This window comes from Sprattus sprattus, assembly GCF_963457725.1.
Source record: "Sprattus sprattus genome assembly, chromosome: 1".
NCBI classification, from domain to species: Eukaryota; Metazoa; Chordata; class Actinopteri; order Clupeiformes; family Clupeidae; genus Sprattus; species Sprattus sprattus.
In genome coordinates, this window is record NC_137920.1 from 78,103,862 (window position 1) to 78,118,610 (window position 14,749).

At 46.7% G+C, this 14,749-nt stretch overlaps 2 protein-coding genes across 2 annotated transcripts in view; both read left to right on the forward strand.

Moving 5' to 3' along the window:
- sms (spermine synthase) overlaps positions 1-5,380 on the forward strand; it is a 20,166-nt gene extending 14,786 nt beyond the window's left edge. The window contains exons 8-11 of the mRNA XM_080839495.1: positions 1,028-1,142; positions 2,723-2,802; positions 3,575-3,690; positions 4,036-5,380. Coding sequence (XP_080695621.1) covers positions 1,028-1,142; positions 2,723-2,802; positions 3,575-3,690; positions 4,036-4,066 — 342 coding nt within the window. The 3' untranslated portion in view covers positions 4,067-5,380. The remainder of the gene's footprint in view (positions 1-1,027; positions 1,143-2,722; positions 2,803-3,574; positions 3,691-4,035) is intronic.
- Positions 5,381-6,809: 1,429 nt separating this feature from the next.
- Positions 6,810-14,749, forward strand: part of ppme1 (protein phosphatase methylesterase 1) — a gene marked incomplete at its 3' end in the record, with an annotated part of 10,616 nt that continues 2,676 nt past the window's right edge. Inside the window, exons 1-9 of the mRNA XM_080846967.1 lie at positions 6,810-7,042; positions 8,518-8,609; positions 8,994-9,088; positions 9,342-9,399; positions 10,056-10,107; positions 10,235-10,389; positions 12,646-12,736; positions 13,429-13,494; positions 14,375-14,514. Coding sequence (XP_080703093.1) covers positions 6,957-7,042; positions 8,518-8,609; positions 8,994-9,088; positions 9,342-9,399; positions 10,056-10,107; positions 10,235-10,389; positions 12,646-12,736; positions 13,429-13,494; positions 14,375-14,514 — 835 coding nt within the window. The 5' untranslated portion in view covers positions 6,810-6,956. The remainder of the gene's footprint in view (positions 7,043-8,517; positions 8,610-8,993; positions 9,089-9,341; positions 9,400-10,055; positions 10,108-10,234; positions 10,390-12,645; positions 12,737-13,428; positions 13,495-14,374; positions 14,515-14,749) is intronic.

Consider the following 14,749-nt stretch of genomic DNA (forward strand, 5'->3'; position numbering starts at 1 on the left):
TTACGAGGTGAGGATTTAGGAATACCATTACGAGGTGAGGATTTAGGAATACCGTTACGAGGTGAGGATTTAGGAATACCATTACGAGGTGAGGATTTAGGAATACCGTTACGAGGTGAGGATTAAGGAATACCATTACGAGGTGAGGATTAAGGAATACCATTACGAGGTATGGATACTCTTAGAAGTGAGGATTTAGAGATACTCTTAGAAGTGAGGATGTATTCGTATCACAAGGGGAGGTGACAGGATGTGATAACCTGCAATGTTTTTATCACAGCAAACTTGTGTTTATTGTGCTTGCTCTTCTAAATCTATTTTTGGCTGCTGTCAGCCATCACTGTTCACTGAGCCAGCATGTTACGAGAGTAATGGCCCAGCCCTGTGGAGCTGACGGAGGAGAGGAGAGAGGAGAGGAGAGGAGAGGAGAGGAGGAGAGGAGAGGAGAGGAGAGGAGGAGAGAGGATGAGAGGAGAGGGGAAGAGAGGATGAGAGGAGAGGAGAGGGAGAGGAGAGGGGGGAAGGGAAGGGAGAGAAGGAGAGGATGAGAGGAGAGGGGAAGGGAGAGGAGAGAGGGAAGGAGAGGAGAGGAGAGAGGGATAGGAGAGGAGACAACAACAACTGTGTGAGGCAAACTAGGAACAGGCTCAGGGCTGAAATCAAACCTCAGCTTCCAATCCCTGCCACACATGTCTGTGAATAAAGCTTTGTGATGAAAAGAGCAGTCTATAGTTTACTATTGTTAATTGCTGTCTTCTGAAGGTGCCAGATAGATCTTAATTAATTCATCAGAGTATTGTCATGACTTGAGTCAAGATTTGTTAAGATTTACTCAGATTTATTAATGTATCTTTATGTCTGTCTCCTTACTCCCCCCTCCTCCATGACCCCCTCTCTCTCTCTCTCTCTCTTTCTTTCTTTCTTTCTTTCTTTCTTTCTTTCTCTCTCTCTCTCTCTCTCTCGCCCTCTCTCTCTCTTTCTCTCTCTTTCTCTCTCTTTCTCTCTCTCTCTCTCTCTCTCTCTATAGGTGCTGGTAGAAGATTGTGTACCTGTGCTTAAGAAGTTTGCACAGGAGGGCAGGACATTTGACTACGTCATCAATGACCTCACTGCTGTTCCCATCTCCACGGCACCAGAGGAGGGTAAGCTCTTTGAGAACCGTTCCGTCTCCTCACCTAGCCTAGCCTGCAGAGCTAACTACACTACCTTATGGCCAAGCAACTACACCTAGCCTGCAGAGCTAACTACACTACCTTATGGCCAAGCAACTAGCCTAGCCTAGCCTAGCCTGTAGAGCTAACTACACTACCTTATGGCCAAGCACCTAGCCTAGCCTGCAGAGCTAACAACACTACCTTATGGCCAAGCAACTAGCCTGCAGAGCTAACAACAATACCTTAAGGCCAAGCACCTAGCCTGCAGAGCTAACTCCACTACCTTCAGGCCAAGCACCTAGCCTAGCCTAGCCTGCAGAGCTAAATACACTACCTTATGGCCAAGCACCTAGCCTGCAGAGCTAACAACACTACCTTATGGCCAAGCAACTAGCCTGCAGAGCTTACAACAATACCTTATGGTCAAGCACCTAGCCTAGCCTGCAGAGCTAACTCCACTACCTTATGGCCAAGCACCTAGCCTAGCCTAGCCTGCAGAGCTAAATACACTACCTTATGGCCAAGCACCTAGCCTGCAGAGCTAACAACACTACCTTATGGCCAAGCAACTAGCCTGCAGAGCTAACAACACTACCTTATGGCCAAGCAACTAGCCTGCCTTACCCTATTATCAGTCACTCTGTTGGCCAAGCCCACACACATCTACCTGGTCTCCTTTACTTTATAATTAGCCACTCTGTCACTAAGCAACCCATCTTATCTTACCTTATAGTGTATTTTCATACTTTCAGCACTCAAGCACCCAGTATACTTAACACCCAATATACTTAAAGCCCCCAGACTGCCTAAGTGTCTACTATATGAGCGAGTGCTTTGATTAGCTGGTGTGTGGGTAGTGTGGGGCGTTGAAAGGGTGTGTTGTGCAGTGAGTGTGTGGGTAGTGTGGGGCGTTGAATGGGTGTGTTGTGCTGTTAGTGTGTGGGTAGTGTGGGGCGTTGAAGGTGTGTTGTGCAGTAAGTGTCTAGCGTGTAGTGTGTGTGGGTAGTGTGGGGCGTAGAAGGGGTGTGTTGTGCAGTGAGTGTGTAGCGTGTATAGTGTGTGTGGGTAGTGTGGGGCGTAGAAGGGGTGTGTTGTGCAGTGAGTGTGTAGCGTGTATAGTGTGTGTGGGTAGTGTGTGGCGTTGAATGGGTGTGTTGTGCAGTGAGTGTGTAGCGTGTATAGTGTGTGTGGGTAGTGTGGGGCGTAGAAGGTGTGTTGTGCAGTAAGTGTCTAGCGTGTAGTGTGTGTGGGTAGTGTGGGGCGTAGAAGGGGTGTGTTGTGCAGTGAGTGTGTAGCGTGTATAGTGTGTGTGGGTAGTGTGTGGCGTTGAATGGGTGTGTTGTGCAGTGAGTGTGTAGCGTGTATAGTGTGTGTGGGTAGTGTGTGGCGTTGAATGGGTGTGTTGTGCAGTGAGTGTGTAGCGTGTATAGTGTGTGTGGGTAGTGTGGGGCGTAGAATGGGTGTGTCGTGCAGTGAGTGTGTAGCGTGTATAGTGTGTGTGGGGCGTTGAATGGGTGTGTTGTGCAGTGAGTGTGTAGCGTGTACCTGAGGATCTCCATCTCTTCCAGACTCCACCTGGGAGTTTCTGAGGCTCATCCTGGACCTGTCCATCAAGGTGCTGCGGCCAACAGGAAGATACTTCACACAGGTGAGGGGCGGAGTCACACACACAAAAGCAATCTGTGCTCAGTTAACCATTCCCAGCCTCAGTTGGCCCATTCTGATTACATTTACATTTACATTTACATTTACATTTACATTTACATTTACATTTACATTTACATTTACATTTTGTCATTAAGCAGACGCTTTTATCCAAAGCGACTAACAAGGATGTATACACAATTGGTGATGTGCTGTTCCTAATGATTGGTATATTCACTAAAGTGGACTTGCAAGGCTGCTTGGTTTAGAAATGTGTCTAAAACATACTGTTGTTAAGTGGTGCGGCTCCTTTAAGAGCCTGCACGCACAGGGTGGGTGTGGCAGAGCGAGGGTAAGAGAGAGCGAGAAAGAGAGGTGATTCTTGGGAATGGTTTTGTGTGAGCAACCGGAGCAAAAACCTATGTGCTGTAACCTTATTTCGGTGTGTAATGAATAAATCCTCAAGAACGAATACAGTGGCGTTTTATTTGCTTACCAGCAGCGGAGTGAAAGAAAAGGGAATTAACCCCGAAGTTATGAACAGTTAATACTTCGGCCCTGGAGCATTTAACAAAGTCTCCCCTGCTATCTCCAACCACGGTCCGAGACGGGACAGAGCAGGAAAGTTAACAAACCCCAGGGCTAAAGAAGACGACGTACTGCCTATAGAGAGCAACTGGGGGAGAAGGAAGCCTCTCACTGCAACCAACGCTTTCTGTCTGATCGTGACCTAGTGTTTTTGTTTGTTTGTTTGTTTGTTTTGACTTGCGCTACAGGGTAACTGTGCTAACCTGACCGAAGCACTGAGGCAGTATGAGGAGCTGCTGGGAAGGCTGTCCTGCCCTGTGGGCTTCTCCAAAGAGGTGGTGTGTGTGCCCTCCTACATGGAGCTGTATCCTTACCAAAGCAGCTGGCTGCCACTCAACACACACAGACACACGCACACGCACACACGCACGCACACACACACACACACACACACACACACACACACATACTCACTCACTCACTCACTCACTCACACTCACACACACTCACACTCACACTCACACTCACACTCACACTCACACTCACACTCACACTCACACTCACACTCACACACACGTGCGCACACACACACACCCATACACACACACACACACACACACATACACACTCACTCTTTCTCTCTCACACACACACACACACACACACATGCATGCTGTTTCTGTGTGTTTTCCTTAACGGAGCAACTCAGATGGGTCTTCTACACCGTCTGGAAGAAGTAAAACAGACCCACCCTTCCCCTGGCTCTAGTCCTGCTTCTCTCCCCTCCTCCTCCCTCCTCCTCCTCCTGTTTCTCTCATCATCCTCCTCCTCCCCGCCCCCATCTGACCAACGGGCTCCAGAGCGTTGGAAGGTGAAGGCAGACTCCCCCCCAGGAGCACCGGGAGAAGCTCTGCACGTCTCTGCACACACACTCTTTCAGACTCTCGCTCGCCCACGCGTTTGTTTGCTCGCTCGCTCGCTCTCCCTCCATGTCCAAAAGGACCCAGCCCCAAACCTGCCGCACTTGTTCATTCATACATTCATTCATTAGTTTGTGTGTGTGTGTGTGTGTGTGGTTGTTTGTAACCGTTGATTTTAGTATTATGTTTATTTCATTTTACTTTTTGAAATCACACCGATTGTATTTTTGTTTGTGTAGTTGTTTTTTTTGTTTTTTTGTGGGAGGTGTGAGGTGTGAGGTGTGTGTGTGTGTGTGTGTGTGTGTGTGTGTGTGTGTGTGTGTGTGTGTGTGTGTGTGTGTGTGTGTGTGTGTGTGTGTGTGTGTGTGTGTGTGGTGGGGTGGGATGCGGTGCTGAGTACACTGAAGCCTTGGGGATGACAGTGCTGCAGGTTTTACTCACCAGTCCAGTCAGGCACCTGCCTCTGTACGATGCACAAGACTGAAGTAGTGTCACTGCTGCTTCAGACCGGCAGGCAGCATGGGAGCACTCAGGGCGTGTAGCCTCAGGGTGGCGTGCTGTCTGGGCAGTGTTGCATTCTGGGATTTGATTCATGGCTTGTATGATGAGTGTTGCATTCTGGGAAAGCCAGGACCCTGGGCCTCAGAGTTACCGCCCACTTAAAGCTGCAGTGACACATACACACAAACACATGTGTGTGTGTGTGTGTGTGTGTGAGTGTGTGTCAGAGGTACCGCCCACTTCAGCTGCAGTGTCCAATGATGGTGTATAAGGGAAAAGGGTCCTGCCTGTCACACAGCAGCTTCTCTCCTTTTGTTTTTATTTTATTTTTCTCTCTTTTTGCATAACTGTGAAGAATGTTTTACCTTTTTAAATGATTTGCGCCTTCTTAGTTGGTTTCCCTGCTTGATATTGTTTCCTCCCCCCCTCCCCCCATTTTAAATTTGGCGCATGTTTTTGAAGAAAGGTTTTTATTGAATGTAGCTTGCAAAAATACACACACATTCATGCCTTTGTATTCATACACGATGCTCTGATTACTATTTATTTTGACTGATTCTCACCAAATATTGTTTTCCCTTGAACTGTGGAACAACCGTGTGATAGCCTGGTATTAAAATCCTCTTGGAAAGATCTCGGCATGGTTTCTTGGTCTGTGTGAGCCTCCATTGGTGACAGTGAATACATGAGCTTTTGTTTTGTAGCAGCCAAACCGTGTTGATGGTTGGTGATGACCTTAAAGGCACCCAGTGCAACTTTCGAGGCTTGAGACTCGAAAAATAAACATTCAATTTCTAGTCTTTTTTACACGTAGTAAGTTTCAATAACTCCATAGAAAATCGTAAACAACAACAATCGCCGCCATTTTCTTTATTTATTGGTGCCACCAATAAATAAAGCAGGATTCCAGTCAATGGAAAAAAGGCCTCTCCCCGCCGGCGATTGTTGTTGTTTACGATTTTCTATCAGTTCTCACCACACAACGACGTCTCATCTTTGCTCCTTGAATGTCGATATGTAATGGTATGGAGTTATTGAAACTACTACGTGTAAAAAAGACTAGAAATTGAATGTTTATTTTTAAGCCTCGAAAGTTGCACTGGGTGCCTTTTTAAAGGTTTGTTTTCTAAACACAGCTTCTCGTACAGAAATATAGCGGGGCAGTGCAATATTTGCTAATAATGAGATGGACTATTCTGCCTCAATGTTTGTTTGCCATTCACCCTGTGAGCCATGTGTTGGCGAATTAATCAGCGTGCTCAAAGACCACAGCGCCGCCTATAGGTGGCACTGTAGGCTCACATCCCTTAGAGTTGAACATTTGTGACATCGCTCCCGATTAATAACAGAAAAAAAAAACTTTTCTGTGATATGATATGACCAGTCGCTTAAGCTCTGACTGTATGAGCCTGACTTTGGCTTCTAGCAAAGAGTCATCTACTTAGAGGTGACAAAATGGCAGCAAGTTAATCAGATCTCTATTATCACATCATTTGGATATAGTTGAAGCAATATATTGTTTTACAGCAATTGGTCAGAGTAGCTTAAATGGGCCAGATTTGATTCACTAATTGCTGAGGCAAGATAGATGTAATTTGTGTGTAATCCCAAAGCATTTTAAATTAACAACTGTCATTTTAATTACATTCAAGGGCCAAAAGACTAAATCGACACAATGATGAACGCGCATACTGTATTTAATTGCCATTGACCTATAAAATAGGAGATGACCCTACACCTTGCAGACAATTTTGTGGTGATTCTGGTTGGAGAGAAGACTGCTCATTTATCTTGGGAGTACCACACAATAACACGGGGGGTTAGTTATGCCACTGCGACTGAATGTTTTAAATACAAATCTGCAAAGGACCAGCACGTTCTCCCTTCGGTAAAACATTACGTCATTTCTTTCCAGCAGTTCTAAGCGTTTTCGTGAAATTACAGTGCTTTCTGGGAAATGAAGTGTTTTGTGACTCGGTGAAAACGAAACTGCACGCGCTAGCCTACATTTCCCAGAGTTCTATTTCAAGACGCGACATGTTGTGGGAGGAGACCCCTGCTTGGGCAGAAAGAACGAAGAATCATTTTCTACCTGCCGCTTGTCCAAGAACCCTGGAAGTATCTGCTGATTCTGAGGGGATATCGTATGGTGCGAACGGGGGCAAACGATTCACGAGTCCACCGAAGGCTGTAGCTCGCGTTGTGCATCATGGAGAAGCAACTACACTTGAGTATGTTACCATCAAGACCTCCAATGCCGGGAGGTTTGCAGTCTGGTTCCAAAATGCGAATGGGGTGAGCTGTTTTAAGATGAAACGTTAAATACTTGCTGGGAAGCTGTACTAAATATATAAAGTGTAAAGCTTAATGACAAGTAATGTGAATTCACCTTTTTTAATTTGTGAAGTCGTACATCACTAACGGTACTCCGCTCCAAAGCTACGGTTCCTCTCTTACAGAAGAGTTGAAGGGTCATGATTGAACTGTCACGACCGACGCTACATGTAATATAAGGTTGAGCTCCATATGATTTACTATTCATTAAGTAAATAGGTCTACAATGGATATGTTAGTTAACTGAAGCTAACTAAAGCATACCTGGAACAAGCCGAGTTTCTAAGCAGTGTTATGGGAGCTGTCTGTAGTTAGTTAACCACTTAGTTGACAGCAAATTAACTAATCTAGCCAGATTGCAATATGCAGTATGCTATACCAGCACTGTACGTGCAGCGTCACTGTATTTTAGTATATTTTGTATGTTTTTTTCCCCCATTTGGACACAAATACAACCAGTTGTAAGCTTTGCCAGTGTAGTGATCGTCGTAACAGATTTGTGAATCGTGTGTGCCTGGTAGCATTGGCAAATGGCGCGTTCTGAGTGTTTGAGGTTGTTTGAGGGCCTGGAAGCGAGTGTTGTGGTCACATCTAAACATACCAGCCGACTGAGGAAGACATGGCATTAGTTATATCACTAAGCAGAATTGGTGGTGGGCACTGGGACTGATGACTCTGGGACCTCAGACGACTGAACACTGACATAAGGTTGAATTAAGTTAATTTCCCCACAGCACTGATAACACCATACTCAGTGACTAGCATCTAGCAGTAAGGAGGCCTATAGCCTTGGCAACACAGACATGTTTCGCCTGGTTATGTAGTTCTGATTAGTCAGCAGATGAGCAGGGAAGCCTGTGTTGTTCAATAAGCTCGTATGGTTCACCTCCTGCCCATAAAGTTAAATTAGCAAATGTATGAAGCCAGAATAGAAAATTAATGACACTTTCAATTGTCATTTAGGTAATAAAGTCCCCAAGAAGTGTTTTAAGTAAAAGTTTTGAGCTTCTCAGAAGTGCTCGAAGGGTGCCCAAGAAAGTACCATCAAGATGCCCTAGCCTAGACCACCATGCCAATGCCAGGATACGTACTTATGCCACTCGATGACGGATTAGAGAGGATTGAAAATACCGTCTTGGGAGGCAGAACAATGTGAAGAGAAATGGGTGAAATGGACTCTATTTAAATGTCAATGACAGGTTGATGTTTAGGAACACTTTGTGGAATCAATGCAATCCAGCATGTCATGGTTGTGAAGTTTGTTTATTTTTCTGTTCCTCTGTATCCGTGAAAAAACTTTAAAAAAATAAAGTGTAAAAAAAAACAAAACATTTTGGTGACTGATTATATAGATGGTTCTGATTGCCGATTGAAAAGATGATTCTGATGACCGATTGAAAAGGGGGTTCTGAAGCCAGTTCTGATGTTCTCCGTAGCCCTGGACGGAAACGAGACTTCTCCCCGCTGCCTTGGAGCCAGTTCTTTGAAGTGATGGAGGATGTGGAGGTGGACAATGAAAGCAGCAAAGACATATCCTTTCACGGAGCGGCCGAGCGGATGCCTGCTGGCCTGTGTGACTAAGGGAGTAGGTGAGGGTGTTTTGGTGACTGTGTGTGTGTGTGTGTGTGTGGGTGCGTGGGGTGGTGCGTGTGTCTTGGTGACTGTTATGTGTGTGTGTGTGTGTGTGTTTTGGTGACTGTGTGTGTGTGTGGTTGTGTGTGTCTGTGTTTTGGTGGCGGTTGTGGGGGTGGGGGGTGTGTGTGTGTGTGTGTGACTGTTATGTTTGTGTGGAGGTGTGTGTGTGTGTGACAACGTTATGTTTGTGTGGAGGTGTGTTTAGTTCAGCGTTGTTTTGTGAGTATGTACATGTGTGTGTGTGTGTGTGTGTGTGTGTTCTCCTTGACCGCGCCGCACACGTTCCGTATCTACAGCAGTGGTTCTGAGGGACCCGTACTGTTGCTGCTTCATGGGGGGGGACACTCCGCCCTCTCCTGGGCCGTCTTCACCGTGAGTAGGACCCATCCCCCCCCTCACACACACACACACACACACACACACACACACACACACACACACACACACACCTGCCACGTACATTACCACTCCACTCCATCCCTAAACGCTCTTGAGCTGTCTTCACTGTGTGTGTGTGTGTGTGTGTGTGTGTGTGTGTGTGTGTGTGTGTGTGTGTGTGTGTGTGTGTGTGTGTGTGTGTGTGTGTGTGTGTGTGTGTGTGTGTGTGTGTGTTTCTCATTTCCAGGCGGTCATCATCAGCAGGATCCACTGTCGAGTCATTGCCATGGATCTCAGGGGGCATGGTGAGTATGTACACTGAGTATGTATTCGTCCTCCGTCACCGTGGTTACTCGCGTCATTGTACACTGGGGTTCGTTTCACTTGGATCCGAAGCCAAAACGCGGGCTGGTTGTTCCCATTTCACCTGCATCATTCCCAACAGCGCTGTGTCTCAGATGTGAAGGCAACAGCGCTAGGATTATAGTGTCCACTGTAGAGCTAGCCAGGCTCGTTCACTACTCACGTGGCACATATACATACACACACACACACACACACATATACATACACACACACACACACACACTCGTTCACTACTCACGTGGCACATATACATACACACACACACACACACATATACATACACACACACACACACTCGTTCACTACTCACGTGGCACATATACATACACACACACACATATACATACACACACACACACACTCGTTCACTACTCACGTGGCACAATGCTCTTTGTTGACTTTGAACTGGTGTGTTGTTGGAAGGTCATGCACGGGCTGACTGAACGAACGTGTGTTTAGATCTAGAGACTGTCAAACGAACGTGTGTTTAGATCTAGTGACTGTCAAACGAACGTGTGTTTAGATCTAGTGACTGTCAAACGAACGTGTGTTTAGATCTAGTGACATTGATCGTTTTCTGGCGTCTGTCTCGTAGGTGATACGAAAGTGAAAAATCCAGACGATCTGTCTGCAGAGACCATGGCCAAGTAAGGTGTTCCAGATCTAGCCTTGAAATACACATCCAATTGCATACATACACATTCATGCATTGTGCAGTGCTTGCTTTCTTGATTGATTGATTGATTGATTGATTGATGTGTCCTCCAATCTCAGGGATGTTGGTAAAGTGGTGGAAGCACTCTATGGGGAATCCCCGCCTCCTATTATGATGATTGGACACAGTATGGGCGGGGCTATATCGGTTCACACGGCTGCAGCCAATCACGTCCCATCCCTGCTTGGCCTCTGTGTCATCGATGTGGTGGAAGGTGGGTAAATCTGTCTCAGCAACAGACGCCGTAATATCTCCATATATGCAGTCACACTGGTTTACAACAGGTTTATCACAACATGAGCACTCACACACTCTCTCACACACCCTCACACACTCTCTCACACACTCTCACACACTCTCACACACCCTCACACTCTCCCTCTCACACACTCTCACACACTCACACATATGCAGTCACACTGGTTCACCACATATATGCAGTCACACTGGTTTACAACAGGTTTATCACAACATGAGCACACACAATAGCACTCACACACTGCCTCACACTCTCAAACACTGTCTCACACACTCTCACACACCCTCACACTCTCACACACTCACACACTCTCACACACCCTCACACTCTCCCTCACACACTTTCACACTCTCTCACACTCTCACACACTGCCTCACACACTCTCACACTGCCTCACACACTGCCTCATACACTCACACACTCTTACACTCACACACTCTCACACACTTTCACACACTCTCTCTCACACACTCTCACACACTGCCTCTCACACACTCTCACACACTGCCTCTCACACACTCTCACACACCCTCACACACTGCCTCACACACTCTCTCACACACTTTCACACTCTCTCACACACTCTCACAAACTGCCTCAAACACTCTCACACTGCCTCAAACTCTCACACACTGCCTCACACACTCTTACACTCTCTCACACACTCACACACTCTCTCTCACACCCTCCCACACTCTCACACACTGCCTCACACACGTTCTCACACTCTCACACACTCTCATCCTCCTTCACACTGTCTCACACTGTCTCGCACACTCTCACACAATCCAACACACACACTCTCACCCTCTCTCACACACTCTCACACCCTCCCTCACACACTCTCACACACTCTCACACAATCCCACACACACACTCACACACTCTCACACACTCACACACTGCCTCACACACTCACACACTCTCACACTCTCACACACTGCCTCACACACTCACACTCTCTCACACACTCACACACTCACACTCTCTCACACACTCACACACTCTCACACGCTCTCCCTCACACCCTCCCACACACTCACACACTGCCTCACACACTCACACACTCACACACTCACACACTCACACACTCACACTCTCTCACACACTCACACACTGCCTCACACACTCCTTCACACACTCACACACTCACACACTCTCACACACTCTCTCTCACACCCTCCCACACTCTCGCACACTGCCTCACACACGTTCTCACACTCTCACACACTCTCATCCTCCTTCACACTGTCTCACACTGTCTCGCACACTCTCACACACTCTCACACAATCCAACACACACACTCTCACCCTCTCTCACACACTCTCACACCCTCCCTCACACACTCTCACACAATCCAACACACACACTCTCACCCTCTCTCACACACTCTCACACCCTCCCTCACACACTCTCACACACTCTCACACAATCCCACACACACACTCACACACTCTCACACACTCACACACTGCCTCACACACTCACACACCCTCCCTCACACCCTCCCTCACACACTCTCACACACACTCTCACACACTCTCACACTCTCACACACTCTCACACACTGCCTCAAACACTCTCACACTGCCTCAAACTCTCACACACTGCCTCACACACTCACACACTCTTACACTCTCTCACACACTCACACACTCTCACACTCTCTCACACCCTCCCTCACACACTCTCACACAATCCCTCACACACTCTCACACCCTCTCTCACACACTCTCACACCCTCTCTCACACACTCACACACTCACACACTCTCTCTCACACTCTCACACACTCTCTCACACACTCTCACACAATCCCTCACACACTCTCACACCCTCTCTCACACACTCTCACACCCTCTCTCACACACTCACACACTCACACACTCTCTCTCACACTCTCACACACTCTCTCACACACTCTCACACACTCTCACACTGCCTCACACACTCACACACTCTTACACTCTCTCACACACTCACACACTCTCTCACACACTCTCACACACACTCTCACACCCTCACACACATTCTCACACTCTCACACACTCTCACTCTCTCACACACTGCCTCACACACTCTCACACACTCTCACACACTCTCACACCCTCCCTCACACACTCTCACACCCTCCCTCACACACTCTCACACCCTCCCTCACACACTCTCATCCAGATGCTGGTGTTCCATAACGCTGTGGTCCCTCCTCAGGGACGGCGATGGACGCCTTGAACAGCATGCAGAACTTCCTCAGGAGTCGACCCAAAACCTTCAAGTCTGTGGAGAACGCCATAGAATGGAGGTACGAGGCTTCAAAGGTTCACACCATCAATACACATACATCATGTCAGCAGGTCCTCATCAGTGCAGTATGAGAGTATGATGGTCTTGTACCTTTTTGGCAGTCATGGTTGTACGTATATGGTGCTTCATGTATATGGTGCTCCATGTATATATTATGTATATGGTGCTCCATGTTTATGTTATGTATATGGGGCTCCATGTATATATTATGTATATGGTGCTCCATGTTTATGTTATGTATATGGGGCTCCATGTATATATTATGTATATGGGGCTCCATGTATATATTATGTATATGGGGCTCCATGTATACGTTATGTAGTCTGGATGGCTCTCCCAAGCAAATCTAAGTCAATGTTTGACGGTTTTCCTCCAAAAAGAGGCTCCCATCTGCCATGTGTGGTGTGTGAGGTGTGTCTGTCGGTGACATCTGCCATGTGTGGTGTGTGTGTGATGTGTGTGTGACGTGTGGCATCTGCCGTGTGTGGTGTGTGACGTGTGTCTGTCGGTGTCATCTGCCATGTGTGGTGTGTGTGACGTGTGTCATCTGCCATGTGTGGTGTGTGTGACGTGTGACATCTCCCATGTGTGGTGTGTGTGACGTGTGACATCTCCCATGTGTGGTGTGTGTGACGTGTGACATCTGCCATGTGTGGTGTGTGTGACGTGTTTTTGTCGTTGTCTCCCCAGTGTGAAGAGTGGGCAGATAAGGAACATGGAGTCTGCACGTGTCTCTATGGTCGGACAGGTGAAAAAGTAAGTTCCTGTGATATTGCTGTGTTGTCTGTCTGGTCGATGTGTTTTCTGTATGTCTTGTTGATGTCTTGTTGATGTGTTTGGTTGATGTGTCGTCCGTATGTATTGTTGATGTGATGTTGATGTGTTGTCTGTCTGTCTTTGTTGATGTGTTGGCTGTTTTGATGATGTGTTGTCTGTCTGGTCGATGAGTTTTCCGTCTGCGTTGTTACTGTGTTGTTGATGTGTTGTTGATGTGTTGTGTTGATGTCTTGTTGATGTGTTTTGTTGATGTGTTGTTGCTGTGTTGTGTTGATGTCTTGTTGATGTGTTTTGTTGATGTCTTGTTGATGTGTTTTGTTGATGTGTTGTTGCTGTGTTGTGTTGATGTCTTGTTGATGTGTTTTGTTGATGTGTTGTTGCTGTGTTGTGATGGCTGTGTTATTGCTGTGTTGTTGATGTGTTTTGTGTTGTTGATGTGTTGTTGATACGTTGTCTGCTTTTTTTCTGTGTTGTGTTGCTGTGTTGTTGATGTGTTGTTGATGTGTTGTTGATGTGTTGTTGATGTGTTGTTGCTGTGTTGTTGATGTGTTGTTGCTGTGTTGTTGATGTGTTGTTGATGTGTTGTTGATGTGTTGTTGATGTGTTGTTGCTGTGTTGTTGCTGTGTTGTTGATGTGTTGTTGATGTGTTGTTGCTGTGTTGTTGATGTGTTGTTGATGTGTTGTCCGTCTGTCTTGTTGATGTGTTGTGTTGCTGTGTTGTTGATGTGTTGTCCGTCTGTCTTGTTGATGTTGTGTTGCTGTGTTGTTGATTTGTTGTTGATGTGTTGTTTCGATGTCTTGTTGTTGTGTTGTTGATGTGTTGTTGTTGTGTTGTTGATGTCTGCATTGTCCCTGCAGGTGTGAGGAGCCCTTGAGTAGTCCAGGCGTCTCCAAGAGCATCACTGAGGGAATCATCGAGGAGGAAGAGGAGGAGGAGGAGGAAGAGGGAGAGACCAACCACAAAAGGAAGAAGGAGGACGACCAAGAGGTGATGAGGAGTTCTGGAGAGATTTGCTCTGACGATGCGTTACCTTCTTTGCCTCAGTTTTGACGCTGATGTTTCTGTGAGACTGTCATAGAATAGCATTAGCGTTAGCATTGGCTCTGAATCTTGTTGGGTTGTGACTGCTGTTTGTGTTTCATGAAGCAGTTAGGATCTTATAGGGGATATTTAAAAAAATCATACTATTTCTTCTTCCACAATGGATTACATTGGCATGACGTCGTTCTGAT